Genomic DNA, 27,779 nt, shown 5'->3' with positions numbered 1-27,779 from the left:
TTTCCGCTAAAATTTAGACCGTCTATAGGGTAAAGCCAGAAACATAACTAATATATAGTGGTAAGATTATTCGATTCGGTATCAGGGTTATGTCGCTACAAGATTGAAGTCATCACTACAGAAGTTTTATGGTCGTCATCATGAACTCGTGGATCGTTATGGTTTATCCATCTGCGCCATGAAAATTCTTTATTCAACGGGTCATGGTTTTCCTTTCCTTGTTTGCTTACCCAGGACTTGACTTTTTATGAGCAACTCGGCGGGTGTTTCTAGAAAAGCAGAGGACGCTTACCCTACCGGTGCATCTGGTGCATGCTCCCATTGTTTTCCATGTCTGGTCTATGTTTCTGGATTGCATTCTTTTGGTTGCCGCTATAGCCTTGGTTCCCTTGATTACTTTTCCGAATAGCACTGCTGATATATGTATGCTTGCAACCGTGTGTTTGCAGACGTATGTGCCCACGCGACTTGTAACTGTCCCGCAACTACCTCTACAATATTTATATTTGGGCTTGCTGACTGACAATTTTCCGCTTCACGTTTTTAGTTGAAATAGAAGATCTAGATTTGTACGAGTTTAATGCGTTATGCCATGTGCACATTGTTCAATGTTTAGGTCAATGTAATAAACTCCTGAACACCAAAGTGCCAATTTTCACATTACAATTGTGGTAGATTTGATTGTAATTGAATAAACAGGTAATTGCATATGGCATGGTAAATCGGTGTCTTCTAGCTATTCCAACATTTTAAAAATATATATTCTGGATATTCCTACATGCAGAGAACAATGGATGTTGTTTTAGAAGGTTTTATTGTTTTAGTAATTATTGCCTAATTAATTTTACAGGTAAATATGGGATTCAACATTGGATTTAAACATTTTATTAGCAAAATTATAATGTGTTTTAGAAAAATGTGGGGCTATTTTTGCCAAATTTATAACTTTTTTCATGGTAATAAACATATAAAATATAGACTTAAAATGTTGAAATATTGGAAAAAAGATAGAGACTGAATATTAAATTCAGTTAATTAATAAACAAACGAAGGAGCCGTCCATGCCTGCACCTTGCTCCAGTACCAAGCCGATGGTGAACGTGTCCCAAGAAAACGCAAATACCGAGAGATCGACTCCAGACTGACAACACTAAAGATTCGTCTACAGAACCAGGAACTCACATTAGTCGTTTGCTTACGCTGCTTCTCATCTTTTGCATCTAGAGTAGACTTGTGAACTTTTGATTAGTGCTTGAGCTGTTGTGCTTTGTATGTTTTATTTATGCATTTATTGTATGATTCTTTTAAACAAATCATGTGTACTTTAACTTTATTTACTGCTTTTTCATTTATTTACAATGTTATCAGTGCTTGAATATTATGTACTTATAAAGTGTATATTATCAATGACTTATTGTCATCATGAATATTGAATATTTAATAAAATTGTGAAAAAAAATCTTATTTTTTTATTTGTTAAAAAAGAAAACTTTAAATGACACCTAAACACTTGCAAGTCTAAAATTCATAAGAATTTTCACATGAAACCTCTACAGACTCCAAATAAAATTTCATACATACAGCAAAAATGTCACAGGTAACTCCAACACATTTAGAATTCCGATTAAAGTTTTGTTTTTTACAGTATACACAAACTTAATCCCTTGTTTATACAACCGTTCTGGTTATTCCTACATGGATTTTATAATTTTTACCTATAAATTTTAGAATGTTGGAATAGCCAGAATAAACCGGTAAATCAAGGGCTCCATAATCAAATTACCAACATGGTTAGTGATTAATTATCTTTATGTACTAGAGACATAGACCTGTAATTATTTTTAATTACAGTTCTATGCTAAAAACTACAAATAAATAAGTAAGTAAGTAGAATACTTATCATAGTGACATATGTAATTGCTATTTACAGTTTCTATATAACATCTGTATAAAATTATCACGGATAATATAGTCACAATATGAAAAAAAAAAAAGATTTTTTAACGTTTCTTAATGTTAATTAAAGTTATTAAAAAGAACAAAAAGGAGAGTAAGTAAACTTAGATTTACCCATATACCAATTTACGTCGTTTCTCAAACAACAACACAAAATCATTAAAAAAAGCTAATTATGTTTTTACAGATGTCACATTTATTAAACTACCATGGGAAATTTAGATATGAAATAACCGGGACATTAACTATACCCTTAAGCTGGGACTTTATACACATTTACAGCTTTTTATATGTAATTAATTTCAGGCGCGTAGCTGCCGTTAGGGAAAAAAGCCTTTGCCTGCAAAAATACATCGAGGAGAGGCATAAATGATGCTCTAAAATGTTAACCCCGCGGAGCTTAGGGGGGCTTCGCCCCCCAGGACCCCCTGGACCCTCTGCCGTAATTTTGCCTACACTTCAATTTGGCCTCAGCTACGCGCCTGAATTTTATGCTGATAAATTGGCATACAGATAAACACGAATTTGGGGAGAATGTTCGCTGAATATTGTGGATTTGTTGAAAAGTATATTAGAGAGAACCCAGTCATCAATAAATAATGCGAATAAATTTACACATGCAGTTTTCTTAATTCGATCTTTGCTTTAAAGTTTCTTTACCCAAAAATGTTGCAGTTTATCGATGCAATTTTTTTCTGTCGTCTAAAATCGCAAGACAGTTTATTCCTCATTTAATGAAATTTTCACTTAATTACAAGTTTATGTAATATTTATAACCGTATACAATATTTAAAAAATGTATAGACGAAATATACTGTGGCCGACATACATGTAACTATGGCCGAGGTGGTAGTGTGGCCGAAACGACTTGCATCGATGTCTAAGGCGGTACAAAAAGTTTGCGTAGTTCAAGATTGGGATAACGTATGAGTTGAGAACCTTATATTTCAATATCCGTGTTCTACAGAGATAGTCCGTATACCGATCACAGGCTAAACAGTAACAGGTCAACTGTGAAATGTATATTCCATAGGCTGAAGATGTTTATATATGTTACCACTTAGAAAGGGAAAAACGAAGATCGACTTCAAAAGTATCTTGGTGTTATAACTGTTAATTCTGATTGCGAACAACAATCAATTCATCTTTTAAAAAATCACACCAAAATAGCAGTGCACCAGCTTTGTGTAATATATTCAGGTTCATTTTCCGTTTACATGGAGCACCTAGATGACTGAACACAAAACTCTCCGACATCCGACACAATTGAACTACAAACTATTAGTTAATTGGCACTTTCCAATTACTACATGTATATCTTCAATTCGAAATAGTTTGTCCTAGTCCTTCAGGTTGAAACTGTCAGTAAAATCACGCAAACTGAAGCCGTAGTATTTGAAATCCAGACGTAAGATATATATGTCACAAGTGAAACCTTAAGAACAATTTTTTTGACTTAGCAGACATTTTTTGGGGGTCTAATTCGGCATTGTTGTAATTGTTTGTTTGGTTTTTTTTTCGTTTTGCTTAAAATTTTGTGTAAAATTTGACCCCCCAAGAATGAGCAAATAATTATGTCATATAACGGAACCTCCTTTTCGAGTTTCTTGATTAGAACCACTATATACATACCGCCTTAAACATGATCGGATCCGACCCTGCATGAAATCTGGGATTCACAAATTTATTTTCAATAGTGAAAGGTTTTAATTAAACTTTTGCGAGTGTCATTTTAAAGATCCACTCGAAAGAAAAAAGTACATTCGGCTTTTTTTTCGATTTAGAACGAGGTATAAGATAAAGATTTCGTTGTCGATGTCCAATAATTGACACTTTTGCTTTTGTATGTTTGATTGTATATCACTGACATAACTGACATGATTGAGAAAAAAAACCGAGAGTGAGCGCTCACTTTATATAACGAGAATAGTATGGTGAATATGATAAAGAGACAACAACCCCACCGGGATGGAAAAAGCCTACTATGGGTCTTTGTTGGACGCAATCTAATCAAAATTAGCCCCTCCGATTTTTATTTGTTCCGCCGGAACATAAAAAAAACCCAAAACGCAAGGTCTAATTTTAATTTGACTGTGATGAACGACGAGGATTTATGAAACACAGTGCAGACGTACAGGCCCAAAACATTATTCACAGGTACAGCGAAATAGTGGCACTATATACTCCAGCAACACAAAAGTAAACTGAAAGTGGAAACGAAACAATACAGAGACTAGAAATTCCTGACTAGGGACTGCGGCGGGGTAAAAGTACTATATAGAGCTTTAGCATGATCACAACCCTACCCCTTAATTTTAAAATATGCATGGTACCAGGTATGTTCCGACAAACGGGGTTGCATTTTCAACTGAATTGTCTGAAATGGGCTCTGATTTTCAATGTTCACGAACTGTATAGGCTGACTGACATACATATAATTAATATGTCAGCCGGTTAAAAAAGAAGTTGTTTCGCAACCCAGGTAGCACAGAAATGTGTTTGAACTATTTTAAAAATGTTTGCTTAAAATACATTGAAAACATTTTTCCAAAATGTATTTTTACAGGATTCTGTATGGTCTCAAAATGCCTTTGAAATGTTCCTTTAAAACATTTTACATAAATGTTTAAAAAACATTTTCAAAATATGTTTCTTTAAAACATTTTTGAAATGTTTTATTCTCTAGTGTTTTTAATGTTTTCTACAAGTTATCTCAGCAGTTTTTTGGCTTGTTTGAAACATTTTTTACATATGATATGTGAATGTGTTTTTATCATTTTGCAATGATGTTCTACAGATTGGTTTTCAGCTTTTATCTATTCAGATGATTTATCTTCCTGATTAATAACATGGAGATTGCAGTGAGTGTTGTGATATCTTTAATATTCATATATTTTGCATAACGTAATGTGTGTCAATAATTCCTTTGCTGATAAATCGAACACATTCCTTATTGGGAATCCTTTTGAATATACGGCATCCTTTTCCTCCTTTCACTTGCTTTCACCTTTTACAAAATAAATTAGTAATTCTAAACAGGGGTTAATATGATTAAATTTATTTCGGTCCCAAAATTGTAGGAACTTCGATGCCATAAAAGACATAATCAAAGGTCCTATTGTGCAAATAAATATTAAAAAATTGAAAAAAATCCTATCACTAGAACTAAAATTCAAGAACAGATAACAAAAAAATAGGTGATAAAATGTAACATTGCACTTGTCATTCCATCCTCCCAAGTCAGGGTTTTAAGTCCACCCTCGCTCCCTCACCCTAACCTTAACTCTAACCCTAACCCCACCTTTGAGGGAGAGAGGGTAGACTCAAAACCCTGACTTGGGAGGATGTTGTCATTCATGTTTAAACTAATAGAGGTCTTAACAGTTTTACTTATTGATATTCACATCTTAGTGAAGAAAAAATTGTTAAAAAGGATAAAAAATCTATCCATAGCCTGAGAGAAGCATCCATGACATTTTATTCTGCTTTCGAAAAGAAATTTTTAACTGTGATATAACATGAAAATCGCTAGTACATTTCCAAAAAGAACAAAGAAGTTAAAGTATTTCCATGCTTTTCAAAGCACACATATTGTACAAACATTGCTTATCACTTTTAAGTAACAGTTTTTGATTCCGTTTTTTTTTTTTTGCACATTTGTGTAACGTAGATCATGACAACAAAAAGATATTATTATTTCATTCATATGAAAACATGATGCACAATGAATAAAAATGATAACATACTACTTACAACTATTCTGGACATATTTCTTCAATCCAAATATTCTCAGTGTACTATGGTTTCTCATATATATATGATTTTTAAAACAATTTTCATCTTAATTCCAGTTTATGGGTCAGATAAAAGGATGAATGTTTGAAAAAGATGCTACAAACATGCAAACAGCATGGGGTACATCTGGCACTCTCCTTTCTTAATAAATTTCTGTGGAGACACAGGAAATGAACCCTCTTATCAGCTAAGAATGTGTTATCAAGGAAGGATTAACTGACAATTATCTTTATAAGTAGATATAGAAATTGATTGTAGCAAGACACTGTCCAGATTAATAACGTCAATTAAGTTATTTGTACAACTTTTTGTATATGTTTTCATTAAACATAGAATAGAACTATAAGAATTAATAAGACAAGTACTAGTGTTTTAGGTTTTAACTCAAAGTGACATCTATCTTTTATATACTTCAAACAGTTATCACAGCTACGAGATCATTTTTAATTATTTTGACCAAGAACTTAATTTTATGTGTTCAGGCACACATTATCAAATTAAATGTTTTGTACATCTATGTCCTGATTTGAAGTAAACACCATGTTTTTTTAGCTCACCTGGCCAAATGCCATGTGAGCTATTGCCATCACTTGGCGTCCACCGTAGTCGTTAACAATTACAGAAAACTCTTCTCCTCTGATACTACTTGACCAATTAAAACCAAACTTGGTATGAATGTTCCTTGGGGTACCCTGCATAGAAATGAAGTAGGGATTTCTGATTCGTCTAAAACATGGCCGCTGTTACTAAAAATAAAACATAAGGGTCAGACAGTGCTTTTTGGCATTTATCTTCAAAACCGTTAGGTTTAGATAAACTCTGCTACGGATAAAAGTGTTCAGCATGATGAGATCTGCCATTGGTCAAATTTTGGTTTTAATCCGTTAAGCAATGTTGGAGTTATTGCCCTTTTCCAATGATTTTTGCTATTTTTAATGTTATTTCTTTCAAAAATCTTCTCTGATCAATTGGAAACAAACTTGGTATGGATGTTCAATGATGTATCCTGCATACAACTGATATGGGAATGTTTGATCCGTCGAAAAACATGGCCGCTGTTACCAAAAATAGAACATAGGGGTCTGACAGTAGTTTTACACATATATCTCCAAAATCATTAATTTAGCAAAATTCTTACAATAGCTGAAATAATCCTTATTATTAGGACCACAAAAGTCTGCAGGAATCAAAGTTGTCAGACGACTCCTTGAAATGATGTTTTTTTTTTTTGTTTTTGTTTTTGTTTTTTTTTTAGTTTTCAGTCAATATCTTGAAAACTATGATTTTATTAAAAAAAACTTTCAATTGTTGAAATGATCCTAACAATAAGTCCTACCAAAGTCTTCTTGAGTCAAAATTGTTGGGGAACTTCATGTTCAATGAATCGCTCCTGGGAGCCTCTTATTTATTTACCTTTCTTCAAATTCTCGTCAATGATTTTACTTAAACGAAACTTACAGTTTTTTATCATATTTTTATTGCACTTTTTGGCAAGTTTAAGAAATTATCATCAGAGCATTATTTTGTAACGTGTATCTCTTTAAACAGTTTTATAATAATAAAAGAAAATATTTCTGAAATGCTTTTTTTCTCAAAATGTCTGTATGGTTAAGTGTAAAAAAAAAACATTTTAAAAACGTTTCCATATAAATTAGACTAAAATGTTTTCCTGACTTTCTTAATGGTTCAAGGGAACAAAGGTAATCAGAAGAATGTAATCCAGGGACAAAGACCAGACATGGAAAACAGACATACACAACAAAGAACATAAAGTATCTAAAATCATACATACAAAGTAGCAAAAGCAAATGAGCAACTCGGACTCCACTAAAAACTGGGAGTATGGACCACGTGCACCGGTAGGGTAAGCGTCCTCTGCTTTTCTAGAAACACCCGCCGAGTTGCTCATAAAAAGTCAAGTCCTGGGTAAGCAAACAAGGAAAGGAAAACCATGACCCGTTGAATAAAGAAGTTTTCATGGCGCAGATGGATAAACCATAACGATCCACGAGTTCATGATGACGACCATAAAACTTCTGTAGTGATGACTTCAATCTTGTAGCGACATAACCCTGTTCCAGAAGCCTATTTGTTAAGAGTTATAGCGCGATACAAAAAGTCTGCGCAGTTTCGGCAAGCTATGGCATAACGTATGAGTTGTGATACGAACACTCCATACGCAGGTGCTGAAGGGATGTTGCCACAGATGAAAGGAAAGTTGACAATTCTGAATGAAAAGTCATCACATTTGTCGTAAAGTTTCGTCAACAGTTTTCCTTTATCATCGATTTGTAAGTGTAGGTCAAGATATGAGGAAATGTTTCTATAATGTTTTTTTTTTTTCATTTCAGAAAATGTTTTAAAAATGTTAAAATAATGTTTCTATAGAACGTTTTCTAGCACCACCAATATACCATTAAAAGAATGTTTTTAAAATGTTTGTGCTACGTATACCTGAGAAAGCCGATATCCATATATGTATGTCAATATATGCATTCCTTTGGTAAATTCCACCCGTTTGTAAACCATTTGATATGTAGATCTATCAAAAGTTGTTTGGAATGGTGTCAGGGATTTGAACTTATAAACAAGAAAAAACTTAATAATTATAAAGTCCGCAGATGGAGTTATCGGTCCAAAAGTGGGTGGTTTACCGGAAGTTGTTGATGGTGCTGTCATCCAAGATGGCGCTGTCCATGTATCAGTCGAAAATTTTATATTCTTTTGACAATTTGACATTGCATCGATTTACATTATTGTTAAGTAGATGAACTCAACAAACGAATATGAGCATTAAAGCATTTGACCTCGTCCCCGCCATCGAGCGGATAAAACTCATGTCCGATAAAGCAAAAACACAGGTAAACTGTCGAATACCGTACTGTCATAAAACTTTCTTGTACAGTACTCCGAGTCTGGTTCTAAAACAACGAAGGAGAAGGTGCCGACTATTTATTGTCGGTTTATATGGAAGTCAATTTCTGTCATTGTGATAAAAAAAAAGTCGTGATAATTGGGGTATTTTGCCGGCACACGGGAGTCTTGAGATTGTTACGAGAAAGAACAATTAAGTTTGTGTTCGAGGAGTTTTGCTTGTTGGAATGTTAAATTTTAAGTATTTTATATATTATTTTGTCTGCATGTGTACACCAGTGTGTGGTTCCACCAAGTTCACCAAATGGTTGACTGTCCAATGCTGTTGGCTGTGTGTACTCTGTTATGTTATTGATAAATATTGTATTCCCTCCACTGGTCTGGGAGAATGATTCTTCCTGCTTTTACAGCCTTCCTTATGATAAGAAAAGTTGCAGAAAGTTGTGATAATTGGGGTATTTTGTCAGCACACAATAGTTGCAGTAAATTAATCTAAGTAGGTAGTTATCAGAAAGAACAATTAAGTGTGTTCGAGGATCTTTGCTTGTTACAATGTTAAATTATAAGTATTTAATAAATTATTTTGTCAGTGTGTGGGTCCACAAAGTTCACCGACTGGTTGACTGTCCCATGCTGTTGGTTGAGTGTACTCTGTTATGTTATTGTATGCTTTGCAGCTTTCCTTATGATAGGTAGAAGGGTGTCTGCATCTCTTTTATTCACAAGCTCTTAACACATGTATGTGATGGCTGGTTTGTGTGACATATATGGAAGTCGAAACACCTACTGTTTTTCTGTGGTCACCAGCCTTGGTTTTGAAATTTATGGTTAAAAAGGCTTTTGTCTATTTCCACGAAGATTTATTGTGTTATAGTGTTAACTAACTTGGTGGTACAAACATCACATAAGTACTGTATTACTGTACTTTCTCATACCTGCCAACTTTCGATAATCCCCATGGGGGTTTTTATGCAGGACAACATGTGAACTGACATTTTCTGGACATATTTTGCAAACTGCATGGGTTTTAATGTACTAATGTATGAATGAGACAATGACTATAGCATTAAAGAGCCCTTTTCAGTTGAACAATAATAGATTGGAGTTTGTAAGCCCCAGTTTTCTGTGTTTGATTCCTCCTAACCTAATTAAAATTCTTAAGTTTTATCTAATGAAAAAAAATTAAAGAGTAAACTTTTATTTACTTTCAAATTCTTTTCTACTTATTTCCTTCTTTCCATTGATGTCAATTGAAGGGGAGTTTAACTATTGAAGGTTTGAAGAATTATAGTACAGCAAGTTTTTTGGCTAAAACAAGCCTAACCTTAATTGTGTGACAGTGTGATGCAGTATAGATTCTTCAGGTTATGTTGATGGAATTTGGGCAACTCTTACTTTTCATTAAATGCATACCATGAGGTGCAGTATATGAGGAAATGTAATAAATATTCAAGAATGTTGATACTGAATTTCCAAAATCATCACTATTTAAAAGGAATAGTGTTTCTTGTAAATATTGCCAATAAAACTTTTAGGAAAAATACTGCACTGTTGAAATAACAGGAAATGTGAAGGGGAGGTAACTCATTTTGTATAATCAATGGTAATTTAAATTTTTTTTTATGCATATGGTTCTACAAATTTGAGACCTATTAAAATGACATTATTATCAAATTACTTGTGGTGTAGAAATTAATCTTTAGAGAATGATTGGATGTTCATAAAATATTAGTAGATCCAATTGGGATTCACTTTCTAATTGTCAAACCCTGATTGCTGTCATCATTGCTCCTATTAGATTATTTACCTGTCATTTTACAAACCTGATTAATTACCTAATTAGACAGCAATTAATACCTTCTGTCAGATTTATGACTCTTCTAATTAAAGAATTGAGATTGAAACACGAATTTAGGGTTTGATTTTGGAGTTTTTAGGTAATTTTAACAAAATATGGTTTTGTGCCAAATTTGACCTGAAAATCGTGTTAGCGGGACAATTGGTCAAAATTGTGAAAACACGATTAAATCGTTTAAGTTAGTAGGTATGCTTTCTCCAATTTGGGTCTGTTTGACAGCTGCTAATCACCTTGATCACATGTAGTGACATATAGTGTTTCATTAAAATTCTTATGATCTTTTGAACACATGAGTGTAGTGTACATATATATCACATGTACTTTAAATATAGTGCTTCATTAAAATTATTATGATCTTTTAAACAGTTTTTATCGCTTAATCTTTAAAGGATTAATTAATATAATTGCTCTCAGTGTTATTCCCAGGTCCTTAAAGCGCTGCACTTTACAGCGCAATCAAGTTTGAGTGGTGCACTATTGACCTCCATACGGCACTATCTTGCTACCAGAGCTATGCTATGAAGTTTAATATGAGGATTAAATATCAATAATGACAGGAAAGGTGTGTGCCCCAAGCCCAAGGTCATTTATGGCATCTTACGCAGTAAACACGCTATGGTCTGTTGATCATCCCATGACTGCACAGGTGTCTGAAGAGAATCATGATTATGGCATTGCCGACAAAATCCTTAATCAGTCACCCCACCTGGCCACAAATTAATTTTAAGAAAGGTGTCAGATACAAATATCTATGTAGTGAACCAATCAAAACTTGACCAAAAGCATGTGGCTATTTATAAATACAAAGTTGAATGTTGCACAACCACAAGGTGTTTTCAACATTTAGAAACTGATTTACCGTATAAAATAATGTATTTTATTCCCAAACATTATTTATTCCATCAGATACTTCCACTTTATTCTTTGAAAAGAAAAAGGAATTGGCCAATCTCTGTTTACATTGCCATGTTGTTGTGTATCATCCACACGTGTTTGGCGAGAAAATCAATTGAGAAATATATAGTGAAATGCCGCAAGTCTAGAAATAGTACTACAGGTGTGATGAAAGTACTGTCATGAATAAATTTTAACATAATAGTATTTAAAAAAACCCAACTAACATAACAACCAGTGTGTCAACCTTAACATGCTTAAATAACAAGAATAAGATTTATTTTTTAGACTTCCTGAAATTTTGGCAACATGAATTTTAAGACCAATGTAGTGTAGTTCATGTAACTGTTGGATAATTATAAATTTTTAAATATATTGAAAGTCGGGAACACTAGAAAAAGAAATTAATAGAGAATGCTCTGAATCAAGTGAATATCTCATTCATAAAAGGCCCCAAAACAAATAGAAAATTGTAATTTCCAATGGATCTGCTGTCTTCAAAAATTTGCAGATAAAACATGAATAAGGGGAAATGTGTATGAAGAATTACTTAAAATATTTGTATAAAAAATAAAAATAAAAAACTGTATTAAATGTAAAATTACTGCAATGGTAAAATATTTACCTGTGAATAATTCATATAAACATAAACATCAAAGTACATTTTGAATATACAGATCAATTTTTAGATAATAAATAAAATTCGAAGTGGCACTTTAAAAAAATCCTGAGGAGAACAATGGCTGTAAATTGCCGCAGTACTTCTACAATACATCAAATCACTAATTAAATACTGGTATAAATACCTGAACAATACATATAGAAATACTTATACAATAGGTCATCCTAAGTAACTAATTAGATACACAGGTAAATTACAGGTAACAATACTTAGACAATACACAATTTAAATATAGAAATACTTGTACAAAAACCATAAACATGTAATGATAAAAATACTTGTATACATGTATTGCTATTGCCAAATACAGGTGAACCTTTTGGCTTGTCTTTCCAAACTTTCCTAAAATGGTTTGGTATTGGAAACCAGTCCAACAACCATATTTTAGTTTCTGGCTGGTACATTTTAAATGGAAACCTGTAGTTGATAAGGGAAGGGTAGGGTCTAAAATGTGTAACCCGTAAGTGTACCCATACCAACTTTCTTCCCATACCCAGATAATGTTTTGCTAAAATATTCATTCTTGTGGTAAGTTTAGAACTGAACATTGCATGAGACGTGGAAAAGTCTGTTTCAATTCATTTTAACTCAAGAAAAAGATGTATATATTTCTAATATTTCTTGTTTGGTTGGTTTTCTGATTTCAAAAGGTCTTGACCATTTCTCATTTTTCTGACTGAATTTTATGTTTTTCTGTTAACTGTAAGGATTAAAACTTTACCTAAAGACCCTGGATGATAAAGTTTTGAAAGATTTGATATTGTTATAAAAAAGAAGTGATTGAGTTTGAAATCCTTCCCGTAATTAGCGTCACTCCTCATACCAGCAAAAAAATGGAGACCATCTTATTCAGTTTTGTCAATTTGTGAAACCTTAGCTGCTATTTTATTTTCTATTGTTTTTGTTTGTAATGACTAATTGTGCTTACCATGTTTGACTGAGCATATCTTTGTTCTTGTTGATCATACACCAATAATAGTTATAAGTATTGTTGGGTTCTAGAGTTTCATATTTTAGTTTCTATCAGCAATTTTACCTGTCCAGGTGCAAATAATTGTGAGATAAGTCTTGTGATTTAATATTTGGAACAATTCCATGACATAAACTTCAAAATAATTTAACACATGTAAGCATAAAACTTCAGGAAACATTAAAAAGTCGCAGGTTAATATCATGGCATGGCATACATTTAGGTAAGTTAAAAACTCTATACTTTGGAAACATCAAAGGAATGCTGAAAAAATCACCATTGGCTTCTGTTTGTTCCTGGAACAATGATATATTTATATAGTCATCAATTAACAGTTTTAAAAAATCTTAAGCAGTTGCGTAGCTGAGACCAAATTGAAGTGTAGGCAAAATTACGGCAGGGGGTAATTATTTCCCCATCCAGTATTCCTTCTGTTGTCTAGGAACGACCATAAACAACCAAAATGACAACAGTTGTGCGTAGCGAATGTTAATAGAAATATAAGAATGACAATAGTCATATTGTGGGTTAAAATGCCTTAGTTCAAACAAGCTTTTATTTGATACAGTACAAGTATGTAGTGTCATAGTTTTCAAATGAGCCCATGTAATAAATATTTAAACTATTTCAACTCCATTTAGGTTAAAAATTGCTGCCCTTTCCCTTGAAAAAACCACATCAGCATGAACCATAATGCTAATTTTTAGCATATAAACACAGTGTTTATACACAGTATACAGTCCCTTTCTTTGGCAATGTCTGACAATGAGAGGGATTCTTCATGGATTTTGGTGTTGTCTTAGGGCATATTGAGCAACCTCAGGGCAATTACATGTTGTATTTTGCCCAAATTGCCCAGTAGCATATGCCCAGAGTTGTTATTAAAGACTTATTGTCTTTACTGTGTTTCTTAGTTTCATTTTAATTCTCCTGTCATTTACAATTTTTAAAGTGTCCATGTGTTTTCTCGAAAGTGGTTCATTGGATTGTAATGAAGCTTAACAGAAAGTTAGATCTACTCTTCAAAGGAAACAGAATCCTAAACAAAATTTCTGATGGCCAACATTTTCTCAAAATGGCTGTCAGACTTTTTACATAGAAAGCATTTAAACTCAATTATCTTTGAAACTGCTGATCAGAACTTGACAAAACTAAACATATTCATATTGCGAGTCCAAACAAATATGAATTATAAATTGCAAGGGTCTCAGCAGCCACTTTGAAAATGGACTATGGTTAAAAAATTATAAGTTTTTTATGTTCCCATGAAAATTGATATCAAGGATTTGTTAGGCAGCCCCAATTAATAATATGCTGCTCAATTTACAATTCGTACTACGTATCAGCTGCCATTTTCAAAATGACCAACACCTTGGAAAATTCAGAGTTGTCTGATTTTGATGAAAATAGATATCCAGATTCTTTAGGCCGACCCAATTAATATGCTGCTTAATTGACAATGTGTACCTCAGATAAATAGATACTGTAATGGGTTGCAACTTTTACACCTTTCAAGGAAATGTGAATTTCATTGTTTATACTTTCAGATAGAATGTTTTGATGTTTGTGGAAAGAACTTGTATATTGGAACCAATGATTGGTAAGACATACATGCATCTGTTTGAACTGGCATTAATGATCTACATGTACATGTACAAATGTATATTACAGTACATACATTTCTTACAAGGATTAAATTTAACAATACTTATGAACCTTGCATTAGGTGTACTGTGAATGTGATGAAAATTTTGAGAATGGGTATTTTTTTGTGCAAAAAGGAATTTCAATGGGTCAGTAAAAGGAATTCTGATATTAATGAGTGCTTTCCATATGTATGTCAGTCCCTTTAATTGTTGATGAATCATTTAAAAATTATTATTTTCATGAGATTGGTAAAAAAAATTGTCAATAATTCTAACCTTAAAAAATGACTGAAATACACTCACACAGGTGATGAATTTTGTCTCGTTTCTGTATTTGTTATAATGATGATGATGATGATGATCAAGGTGTTCAATTTTTTTTCAGTTTTGTTGTTCATTACAACGTAGAAGAAAAACCAGTTGGCAATGGTTCAAAGGTCATATTTCACAGTGAAAAACAAGGACATAAATATCTTGCAGTAGTAAGTATAGTAATATAAGTAGTAAAAAACATGTCAATCATAAACAAGAGACGAACTTTTACATGTACTCAGCATTCATAATTGTTCAGATTTATAATAATATACAGTGTAGTACATGTGCAAAACATTCATAATTGTTCAGATTTATAGCAGTATTGTAAATGTACATGTACTAAACATTCACAATTCAAATTTATAACAGTATAGTACATGTACTAAACATTCATAGTTCAAATTTATAACAATATAGTACATGTACTCATTCTTCATAATTCAGATTTATAACAGTATAGTAATTTACATGTACTCAATATTCATAATTCAGATCTATAACTGTATAATACTTCACATGTACACAACATTCATTATTGTTCAGATTTATAACAGTACAGTTCATGTACTCAATGTTCATAATTCAGATTTATATCAGTATAGTACATGTACTCAGTATTCATAATTCAGTTTTACAAATGTATAACAGTATAGTACATGTACTCAGTATTCATAATTCAGATTTACAAATGTATAACAGTATAGTACATGTTCTAAATATTCATAATTCAGATTTATACCAGTATAGTACATATACGCAACATTCATAATCAGATTTATAACAGTACATTACACAGTGTTGTCCTCATAATTTTTTAGTAGCAGTGCTTACTAGCATAGCACAGCTCTTATGGCCTTTCTTCAAAATTATAACACAGTGGCCATAGTGCATTCTAACTAAAATTAATAACTCATAGTTCTAAGAAATCACAGCGCTGCAAAGTACAGCAGTATAATAGCGTGGGGAGAACACATGTACACAACAAGAAGCAATTAGTTCTAGTTCTTTATTTACTAGTAAGTGTAACATACTGTCAGAAGTTATTGGGAGTATTTGGGTTTTTTTTATTTAGAAATGTTAAATTTTTCAAAAATGGTATGTAATTTCTAAGCAGTGATAACCATTATTATTTCAGAAAAAACCTGTGGTTCAGATAAAAGCAGCTTCAGCATTAAACAGAATCATGGTGTTGATAGATAATAATTTATCTCTTCTAAATATGTTTGATTTAGAGGTTTGTACAATACAATGAAGTATAACATGAAGTTATTTTGCCTCAGATAAATGTCATGAAAGGCTTGACTAAGATATTACTTTCCAGGTGTTCTTGTTAAGTTTCCTGTCAGTTTAATATGAACCACTAGGTCAATCATATTTGGTATGCAGTTGCATTAGCATCACTTTATCACTTTTACAATAACATATCTCTTTCATGCATAAAATTATACATAAGTGAAACAGCACTTCATTACAGTTCCATATATACAAACAATAAACTACATGAGGAATATGTTGTCAAATTGTTGTATTGATGTTTTAAGTTGTCCTTATTTTGATAATATATACATGTAGAATTTGTTACAATGTCACCATCAATCAAGTTTTGAATAGCAGTGTACATGTGCCACAGGTGAGAGGTGTCTCTGTGAAAACAGTTTATTTAAGAATTAAATCATTAAAACTCCATTTTATCATTGTTTTATTACAAGCAGCCCATTTATGTTGCATTGTTTTAGACCCGAGTGACAGCCAGATTTATTTCGATTCTAATAGGATTAGTTTATTCATATATTTGAATAGACGAAGCCTGCAATGTATGTGTTGCATGAAATGTTGGTGATGTGGTTATCAATTTTTTACCATGGGTATGGTCTAAAGAGCTTTGCAGCACATCATATTAGAATTTCATATTATACACCCTCTCAAGTAGTTGGTGGCACACTTCCTGAAACGTGTAATGTTTCCAATCCCACGCACATGAAGCACACGAAACATGATCCCACGAAGCATGCACACAAAGCACATGGCACGAAGCACAATAAACGAATGATCCTGTCCGTGGGAAGTATTCTTCTCAGTAATTGCTATATTCGAAATCTAACTTGCAAAACAAATTATTCAGTGTTTGTCGTATTGTGTTGATTGTTAACTCAGTGTACGTGTTCGTTGTATTGTGTTAATTGTTAAGTCAGTGTACCTGATTGTTAACATCTTAAATGTAATTTTACATTAATGTGTATTATGCTTTAATGAACACATTTGATATACACAATTTTTAAATGTCTATAAATGTTTTGATATAAAGTCACGTTAATTTTCATTATCCATCGTACATTGTGAAAACATTGTCATTGGTCTTGAAGTATGAAAATGCTGAAAATTCTTAAAATTAAAGAAAAATTGTAAAAAAAATTTAGTCTATATTGATGTAAAATATATTCAATTTTTAGATAATAGAGTATTTTTGACTGATGTGATACCATCTAATTACTCTAAATATGAAAAGAATGTAATTTTTATGTGAAAAATGTCCATATTTGTTGTATATGGATCATATGGAACACATTTTCCTTGTTCAAGGAAAATTAAAATACCAAAATTTCATAAAGAATTGGTGAAAAGTACTCTATTTTGAAATAATTAAGCTATTTTAACTAATGCAGTACCATCTTATTTGTCTAAAAAAAGAAAATATTGCATTGTTGATATGAAAAGGTTCATTTTTGTTATACATGGTACATTTTCACTGGTCTTGGAGTATGAAAATAATTGAAATTTCATAAAACTGGGGTAAAATATACTCAATTTTTATTCTCAAATGAGAAACAAAAAGCTATTTAAGTTCGGGAAACTTTTCCCCCAACCGTTTTGGAAGGCCCTTCAAATTTTGGCCGTATTCTATTATGTGTGCAAATAATGTACGATTGTTTGAAACCTATTATTTTCTACATGTACATGTATTGATTCCTGAATTTTTTTTTCAATGTAAAAGAAATGTTACAGAAATTTTGGCAAAGAAAACAAAATTACAACAGTATTCCATAAAATTAATCTACCATAGGAGCTATTTTTATCATCCAATCAGAATACAGAACCGTTGCACAAAGAACTTTGCATGATTCACGAAGAACGAAGCACGAAGTGCGTACACCAAAGGCACATGCACACGAATCCCACGCTGCATGAAGCACACAATCCCACGAAACACGCACATGAAGCACGCTGAAATGGGAATGTTACACGTTTCAGGAAGTGTATATTGGAATCGCCTCCATCTTTCTGTCATACATTGTAAGCAATTATGGTTGCTGTCAGATATCAACTTGCTGTTTTGTGGGACTCAGCCATGTTTTACTATATTGAATGACAGAAAAATTTCATCACAAAATTCATGGCTGCCACTGGGCGGATTAACTATGGTGTTTGGCTTTATATAGATGGGGCATATGGCTGCCACGGGACGAATAAACTGTGGTGTTTGGCTTTATATAGATGGGCCATATGGCTGCCACGGGATGAATAAACTGTGGTGTTTGACTTTATATAGATGGGCCATATGGCTGCCACTGGGTGGATTAACTATGGTGTTTGGCTTTATATAGATGGGGCATATGGCTGCTACTGGGCAGATTAACTATGGTGTTTGGCTTTATATAGATGGGGCATATGGCTGCCACGGGACGAATAAACTGTGGTGTTTGGCTTTATATAGATGGGGCATATGGCTGCTACTGGGCGGATTAACTATGGTGTTTGCCTTTATATAGATGGGCCATATGGCTGCCACTGGGCAGATTAACTATGGTGTTTGCCTTTATATAGATGGGCCATATGGCTGCCACTGGGCAGATTAACTATGGTGTTTGCCTTTATATAGATGGGCCATATGGCTGCCACTGGGCAGATTAACTATGGTGTTTGACTTTATATAGATGGGCCATATGGCTGCCACGGGATGAATAAATTGTGGTGTTTGGCTTTATATAGATGGGGCATATGGCTGCCACTGGGTGGATTAACTATGGTGTTTGCCTTTATATAGATGGGGCATATGGCTGCCACTGGGTGGATTAACTATGGTGTTTGGCTTTATATAGATGGGGCATATGGCTGATACTGGGCAGATTAACTATGGTGTTTGGCTTTATATAGATGGGGCATATGGCTGCCACGGGATGAATAAACTGTGGTGTTTGGCTTTATATAGATGGGCCATATGGCTGCCACTGGGTGGATTAACTATGGTGTTTGGCTTTATATAGATGGGGCATATGGCTGCCACGGGACGAATAAACTGTGGTGTTTGGCTTTATATAGATGGGGCATATGGCTGCTACTGGGCGGATTAACTATGGTGTTTGGCTTTATATAGATGGGGCATATGGCTGCCACGGGACGAATAAACTGTGGTGTTTGGCTTTATATAGATGGGCCATATGGCTGCTACTGGGCGGATTAACTATGGTGTTTGGCTTTATATAGATGGGGCATATGGCTGCCACGGGATGAATAAACTGTGGTGTTTGCCTTTATATAGATGGGGCATATGGCTGCCACTGGGTGGATTAACTATGGTGTTTGGCTTTATATAGATGGGGCATATGGCTGCTACTGGGCAGATTAACTATGGTGTTTGGCTTTATATAGATGGGGCATATGGCTGCCACTGGGTGGATTAACTATGGTGTTTGGCTTTATATAGATGGGGCATATGGCTGCCACTGGGCAGATTAACTATGGTGTTTGCCTTTATATAGATGGGGCATATGGCTGCCACTGGGTGGATTAACTATGGTGTTTGGCTTTATATAGATGGGGCATATGGCTGCTACTGGGCAGATTAACTATGGTGTTTGGCTTTATATAGATGGGGCATATGGCTGGAAGCATGGAATTACTGATATGAGCTCACAGAAATCATCTTTATTTCTCAGTATGGAATTACTGATATGAGCTCACAGAAATCATCTTTATTTCTCAGCATTGAATTACTGATATGAGCTCACAGAAATCATCTTTATTTCTCAGCATGGAGTTACTAAGATGAGCTCACAGAAATCATCTTTATTTCTCAGCATGGAATTACTGATATGAGCTCACAGATATATCTTTGTTATACATGTACATATAGCACAGTCTTACGAGTTATTCAAATAGACTTTGAGCTTGCAGTGTGAAAAGTCTATTTGGATAACAAGGAAGGCGGTGCTATAAATGATTTGTGACATGAACTGACCATACCCATTAATCGATAATTGACCAATGAGAGATATACAGGCACAGGTAGCTTGTGCTCTCATTCTGTGCAGAGTAACTTTCGTCAGAGGTGGAGTTGTCCATGTGCAATAAATATGCAAAGGAGGTTTGATATTGCATGGCTGTTTTCCAGTTGAGTTCTATGGGAACACGTGACCATTCATGCAATATCATGAAAGATTTCTATTTAGAGCACACTTGGTCTTCCTCTCATATTGATTTGGGCAAAAATCAAAGGAAAATTCTCAATTCATATTACAATTTATTAAACAGTATGGTTACTAATATGAGCTCACATATAACTTTTATATTGGACAGCATGGGGGATGTTAAATAAGTTAGAGCTCACAGATACAAAGTATAACTTTTTTAATACAGTATTGGGTATACTAAATACGAGCTTACAAATGTCTTTTTTTATTGGACAGCATGGGGTACCTTAAGTAAGTTTGAGCTCACAAATTCAAAATGTATCTTTTTTTTAATACAGCATTGGGTATGCTAAATACGAGCGTACAAATTTCTTTTTTATTGGACAGATAGTGGGGACATTAAATAAGTTTGTGCTCACCGATATTTTTTGGCACTTGTTTATCTGTTGTAGCCTATAGTGAGTGGAGCTGTACATTATATTAACTGTTTATTGTAGCCTATAGTGAATGGAGCAGTACATTATATTAATTGTTTATTGTAGCCTATAGTGAATGGAGCAGTGCATTTTATTAATTGTTTGTATCTATTGTAGTCTATAGTGAATGGAGCAGTGCATTTTATTAATTGTTTATATCTATTGTAGTCTATAGTGAATGGAGCAATACATTATATTAACTGTTTATTGTAGCCTATAGTGAGTGGAGCTGTACATTATATTAACTGTTTATTGTAGCCTATAGTGAGTGGAGCTGTACATTATATTAATTGTGTATTGTAGCCTATAATGAGTGGAGCTGTACATTATATTAACTGTTTATTGTAGCCTATAGTGAGTGGAGCTGTACATTATATTAATTGTGTATTGTAGCCTATAATGAGTGGAGCAATACATTATATTAACTGTTTATTGTAGCCTATAGTGAGTGGAGCTGTACATTATATTAACTGTTTATTGTAGCCTATAGTGAGTGGAGCTGTACATTATATTAACTGTTTATTGTAGCCTATAGTGAATGGAGCTGTACATTATATTAACTGTTTATTGTAGCCTATAGTGAATGGAGCTGTACATTATGTTAATTGTTTATTGTAGCCTATAGTGAGTGGAGCTAAAGTTAAAGGAGTGAACTGTTTCTGTATCAATGAAAATCCTATGAATGGAAATCCTTTCAGCATTGAGGTAAGTATGTAATAACTGTGCAAGATACTTGTATTTCTATTTATTATATAGATAGCGGTGTTTTATTAAATGTTCCCAGTGTAATCAATTTTGATAATTCACACTTTGAAATAAATTTGTTAATTTCACTTTAGCACTTTTTCCTGCCAAAACGTCACACCTTTGATATCTATTTCAAATATAAGATTGATGTTGAAAATATTGATAAATTATGAATAAAATCTTTATAATAAATATAATACTGGTAATCAATTGTTTATCGTGAATAACCAAAATATGATCACTCGTGCCAAGAACGCTCGAGAATTTAACTCGAGCATGGAATAATTTCTGCACACTTGTTAAATCTAGATCTTCTGTAGTGATTGTGATAATAGTTTAGTTATTCACTTTTTTAATTAATTATCCTATTATTGAATCCTTGCTGGTTTTTGGTCTGTTTACTTGTTAGTCATTTTACATCTGTAGCTATTTTCACTCGATGAATTACAGGTCTCCTTTGTGGAAGTATATTATGTTGAGTCATTGATCTGTAAAAGCTGACTGTCCAACACTTTATAGTTAAAAGTACTTTGGTATGATAATATCTCTTGAAGATTTGGGGACAAATTCCAGCATTGCTTTAAAAGTTTATAGTACTTCTATATAAAGTATGGAACAGTAAAAACTTCATTCAGTCAAGTAAGAATAGACATTTCATCAGACCAAATATCCAGCCAGCTGTTGAAAGTTTTGTCTATAGTTACATCTGTAAGTTATTTATGATAGATATAAGTGATATCATGCTATTGTTCAATTCTTCTTAAAGTTCTTATTGGTGAATACTGTCTATTCAGAACTGTGAATCAATTGTAAATTAAATTGTCCTCCAAGCCATAGTTGCTCCTAATTATTATACCTCAGCAAACAAAATTTTGGGGGGTATATAGGTTTCAACCTGTCAGTATGTCTGTTCTAAGCAGCTTGCAGCATTGTTATGAAACTATGGGATAGATATAACCACATGGAGATTTGCATCATGTCAGGAATTTAAGTTTTGGCAAAAATTGTAGAAATGACAGCTGATGTCCTTAGACGTTTTTCAATTTTGGGGGGTATATAGGTTTCAACCTGTCTGTATGTCTGTTCTAAGCAGCTTGCAGCATTGTTATGAAACTATGGGATAAATATAACCACATGGAGATTTGCATCATGTCAGGAATTTAAGTTTTGGCAAAAATTGTAGAAATGACAGCTGATGTCCTTAGACGTTTTTCAATTTTGGGGGGTATATAGGTTTCAACCTGTCTGTATGTCTGTTCTAAGCAGCTTGCAGCATTGTTATGAAACTATGGGATAAATATAACCACATGGAGATTTGCATCATGTCAGGAATTTAAGTTTTGGCAAAAATTGTAGAAATGACAGCTGATGGCCTTAGGCGTTTTTCAAAAGTGTACACAATTATTATGAAACTTGATGGAGTGTTAATCCTTTAATCTCAGTTTCCACCATATAGATGACGTATTATCTTTAAACAATCCTAATTTCGAGATTTGATACATCGCATCTACCCCAAAGAACATGAGATAAAGGATACTACAGACACTGTGAAGTCAGCCTCATATCTTGACCTACACTTAGAAATCGATGGTAAAGGAAAACTATTGACGAAACTTTACGACAAACGTGATGACTTTTCATTAAAAATTGTCAACTTTCCTTTCATCTGTGGCAACAACCCTTCAGCACCTGCATATGGAGTGTTCATATCACAACGCATACATTATGCCAGAGCCTGCCGAAACTACGCAGACTTTTTGTTTTCACTCTAGAACTCCAACAAATAGGCTTCTGGAACAGGGTTATGTTGCTACAAGGTTGAAGACATCACTACAGAAGTTTTATGGTCATCATCATGAACTCGTGGATTGTTATGGTGTATCCATCTGCACCATGAAAACTGATTTATCCAACGGGTCATAGTTTTCCTGTCCTCATTTGTCTATCCCAGACTTGACTTTTTATGAGCAACTCGGCGGGTGTTTCTAGAAAAGCAGAAAATGCTTACCCTACCGGTGCACCTGGTCCATGCTCCCAGTTTTTAGTGGAGTCTGAGTTGCTCATTTGCTTTTGTTACTTTGTATGTATGATTTTAGTTACTTTATGTTCTTTGTTGTGTATGTCTGTTTTCCATGTCTGGTCTTTGTCCCTGGATTGCATTCTTTTGATTACCACTAGAACCTTGGTACCCTTGATTATTCTTTTAAATAACCATATTGGTATGTGCATATTGTCAGAAATTTATGTTTGGGCAAAAATTATAAAAATGATGTGTTGCACTTAGGTGTTTTTCAGCAAAACTTGATCTGATGCAAAGTCCGCAACTCCATTTTAATGAATTGCATGATTGTAATGACACTCAATGGAGTGTTAGGTTACCATATTGCTATGTTCATATTATCAGTAGTGTTAGATTACCATATTGCTGTGTTCATATTGTCAGTAGTGGTAGATTACCATTTTGCTATGTTCATATTGTCAGGAGTGTTAGATTACCATATTGCAGTGTGCATATTGTCTGTAGTGTTAGATTACCATATTGCAGTGTTCATATTGTCAGTAGTGTTAGATTACCATATTGGTATGTTCATATTGTCAGGAGTGTTAGATTACAATATTGCTTTGTTCATATTGTCAGTAGTGTTAGATTACCATATTCCAGTGTTCATATTGTCAGTAGTGTTAGATTACCATATTGGTATGTTCATATTGTCAGTAGTGTTAGATTACCATATTGCTGTGTTCATATTGTCAGTAGTGTTAGATTACCATATTGGTATGTTCATATTGTCAGGAGTGTTAGATTACCATATTGGTATGTTCATATAGTCAGGAGTGTTAGATTACCATATTGCAGTGTTCATATTGTTTGTAGTGTTAGATTACCATATTGCTGTGTTCATATTGTCAGTAGTGTTAGATTACCATATTGGTATGTTCATATTGTCAGTAGTGTTAGATTACCATATTGCTGTGTTCATATTGTCAGGAGTGTTAGATTACAATATTGCAGTGTGCATATTGTCAGTAGTGTTAGATTACCATATTGCAGTGTGCATATTGTCAGTAGTGGTAGATTTCCATATTGCTGTGTTCATATTGTCAGTAGTGGTAGATTTCCATATTGCTGTGTTCATATTGTCAGTAGTGGTAGATTTCCATATTGCTGTGTTCATATTGTCAGGAGTGTTAGATTACCATATTGGTATGTTCATATTGTCAGTAGTGTTAGATTACCATATTGCTATGTGCATATTGTCAGGAGTGTTAGATTACCATATTGCAGTGTGCATATTGTCAGTAGTGGTAGATTACCATATTGCAGTCTGCATATTGTCAGGAGTGTTAGATTACCATATTGCTGTGTTCATATTGTCAGTAGTGTTAGATTACCATATTGGTATGTTCATATTGTCAGTAGTGTTAGATTACCATATTGCAGTGTGCATATTGTCAGTAGTGGTAGATTACCATATTGCTGTGTTCATATTGTCAGGAGTGTTAGATTACCATATTGCAGTGTGCATATTGTCAGGAGTGGTAGATTACCATATTGCAATGTGCATATTGTCAGTAGTGGTAGATTACCATATTGCAGTGTGCATATTGTCAGTAGTGTTAGATTACCATATTGCTGGGTTCATATTGTCAGTAGTGTTAGATTACCATATTGCTATGTTCATATTGTCAGTAGTGTTAGATTACCATATTGGTATGTTCATATTGTCAGGAGTGTTAGATTACCATATTGCTATGTTCATATTGTCAGTAGTGTTAGATTACCATATTGGGATGTTCATATTGTCAGGAGTGTTAGATTACCATATTGCTGTGTTCATATTGTCAGTAGTGTTAGATTACCATATTGGTATGTTCATATTGTCAGGAGTGTTAGATTACCATATTGCTGTGTTCATATTGTCAGTAGTGGTAGATTACAATATTGCTGTGTTCATATTGTCAGGAGTGTTAGATTACCATTTTGCTATGTTCATATTGTCAGTAGTGTTAGATTACCATATTGCTGTGTTCATATTGTCAGGAGTGTTAGATTACCATTTTGCTATGTTCATATTGTCAGGATTGGTAGATTACCATATTGCAGTGTTCATATTGTTTGTAGTGTTAGATTACCATATTGCTATGTTCATATTGTCAGGAGTGTTAGATTTCCATATTGCAATGTGCATATTGTCAGTAGTGTTAGATTTCCATATTGCTGTGTTCATATTGTCAGTAGTGGTAGATTTCCATATTGCTATGTTCATATTGTCAGTAGTGTTAGATTACCATATTCCAGTGTTCATATTGTCAGTAGTGTTAGATTACCATACTGCAGTGTGCATATTGTCAGGACTGTTAGATTACCATATTGCTGTGTGCATATTGTCAGTAGTGGTAGATTACCATATTGCAGTGTTCATATTGTCAGGAGTGTTAGATTACCATACTGCAGTGTGCATATTGTCTGTAGTGTTAGATTTCCATATTCCAGTGTTCATATTGTCAGTAGTGTTAGATTACCATATTGCTGTTTTAATATTGTCAGGAGTGTTAGATTACCATACTGCAGTGTGCATATTGTAAGGAGTGTGTGATTATAACAAACTTGCAGTCATATTTTGTTATTGTGTTGACAAAAAAAATAGTACTGAGTTATGTTTTGAGTTGGGTGTTTTAGAATGGCAGCAAATTGTGTGTCAAAAGTGCTCGGTCAATCCTCCATAAAAGTTAAGTCCAAGATGACTTGTGTGTCCACATTGGTCCCCAAATTTACAGGGTTCAACAGGGGGCGGGGTATTAGTCCCGTAAAGGCCAATGTTTAGTTTTCATTGGTTTGCCGAAATAGGTTTGCGAAAATAATCAAATTTCTTGCCTCTGACAAACGATCATAAGTCCAATTTCTTTAACCCCCTTTGCAGTCCAAATGTGCGGTGGTAGTATATGGAGTCATCTGTTCCTGTGCCTTAATGTCATATGCAGTTTTTCAGTATTTAGGGAGACCTTCCAACTGGTTACTGGTTTATGTCACTACTACATGTTACCATTACCTGTACAACATGGTTACTGGTTTATATTAGTATTACATGTTACCATTACCTGTATAACAACATGGTTACTGGTTTATATCACTACTACATGTTACCATTGCCTGTGTAACAACATGAAAAAACTGTAGAATTTTTCAGGGACTGACATGATTTTCTTTAGTGTTAGACCTATGTATGACAATTTCTAATGATTTGCAAACTCTGCGAAAAAAAATGTAAATGTTTTATAGTCTTTTGCATAGTGACTCCATAAATTTCTTGATCTGGTCTAGTGAATATCAAAGCTGTGATTTACGTTTTCTATCAGTAATTATTGCTATTGCACATTGTCTAATAAGGGTAACATCAAAATTACCGAACACTAATCCCATTCATAATTAAGTCAAGTCCAAAATAAATCTGGCAAAATAGATATTACACCACCGAAGTAGCTGGTACTGCAATGGTCCTGACTTGATACAGGCACTTCAGCTGGTACTATAATGGTCCTGACTTTGTACAGGCACTAAAGCTGGTACCACAATGGTCCTGACTTAGTACAGTCACTTCAGCTGGTACCACAATGGTCCTGACTTGGTACAGGCACTTCAGCTGGTACCACAATGGTCCTGACTTTGTACAGGCACTAAAGCTGATAATGGTATAGGTTGATTTGCAATGTGTTTAAACAATATTAAAGAATTGGTTTTTTTTTGTTGCAGATCTGTGTAGCTCTCAAAAAGAAACAAATTCAAATATACACAGTGACAGAAGACAAACTGATACATGTGAAAGATGTACATATTTCTGAACCAGCCATCACAGTGGTATGTAGACAAACTGATACATGTAAAGATGTACATAAACACAGTAGTATGTAGACAAACTGATACATGTAAAAGATGTACCGGGTACATATATCTGAACCTGCTGTTACAGTGGTATGTAGATGAACTGATACATGTAAAAGATACACATAAATACAGTGGTATGTAGACAGACTGATACATGTTAAAGATGTACATAAATACAGTGGTATGTAGACAAATTGATAGATGTAAAAGATGTACATACATCTGAACCTGCAGTTACAGTGGTATGTAGACAAATTGGTACACATAAAAGATG

At 33.7% G+C, this 27,779-nt stretch overlaps 1 protein-coding gene and 1 long non-coding RNA gene across 2 annotated transcripts in view; one reads left to right on the top strand and one right to left on the bottom strand.

The window, feature by feature from the left end:
* Positions 1-4,817: 4,817 nt before the first annotated feature.
* On the bottom strand, positions 4,818-8,383 carry LOC148610835 (uncharacterized). Its single transcript, XR_015924795.1, has 2 exons — positions 8,206-8,383; positions 4,818-4,963 (listed from the first exon to the last, which is right to left on the bottom strand). It is a non-coding gene; the product is annotated as an uncharacterized LOC148610835 (long non-coding RNA).
* Positions 8,384-8,399: 16 nt separating this feature from the next.
* The window catches only part of LOC148610834 (transforming growth factor-beta receptor-associated protein 1-like), a 76,929-nt gene continuing 57,549 nt past the window's right edge, over positions 8,400-27,779 (top strand). Inside the window, exons 1-6 of the mRNA XM_088596250.1 lie at positions 8,400-8,612; positions 14,577-14,629; positions 15,061-15,157; positions 16,126-16,224; positions 21,493-21,579; positions 27,374-27,478. Of these exons, the coding sequence (XP_088452376.1) occupies positions 8,538-8,612; positions 14,577-14,629; positions 15,061-15,157; positions 16,126-16,224; positions 21,493-21,579; positions 27,374-27,478 (516 nt within the window). The 5' untranslated portion in view covers positions 8,400-8,537. The remainder of the gene's footprint in view (positions 8,613-14,576; positions 14,630-15,060; positions 15,158-16,125; positions 16,225-21,492; positions 21,580-27,373; positions 27,479-27,779) is intronic.

The sequence above is a fragment of the Perna viridis genome, chromosome 8, assembly GCF_037379345.1.
Source record: "Perna viridis isolate PV_CMFRI_1.1 ecotype Kerala chromosome 8, ASM3737934v1, whole genome shotgun sequence".
NCBI lineage: Eukaryota > Metazoa > Mollusca > Bivalvia > Mytilida > Mytilidae > Perna > Perna viridis.
Note: the sequence above shows the minus strand (reverse complement) of the source record. Positions and strands in the feature narration are given on the sequence as shown.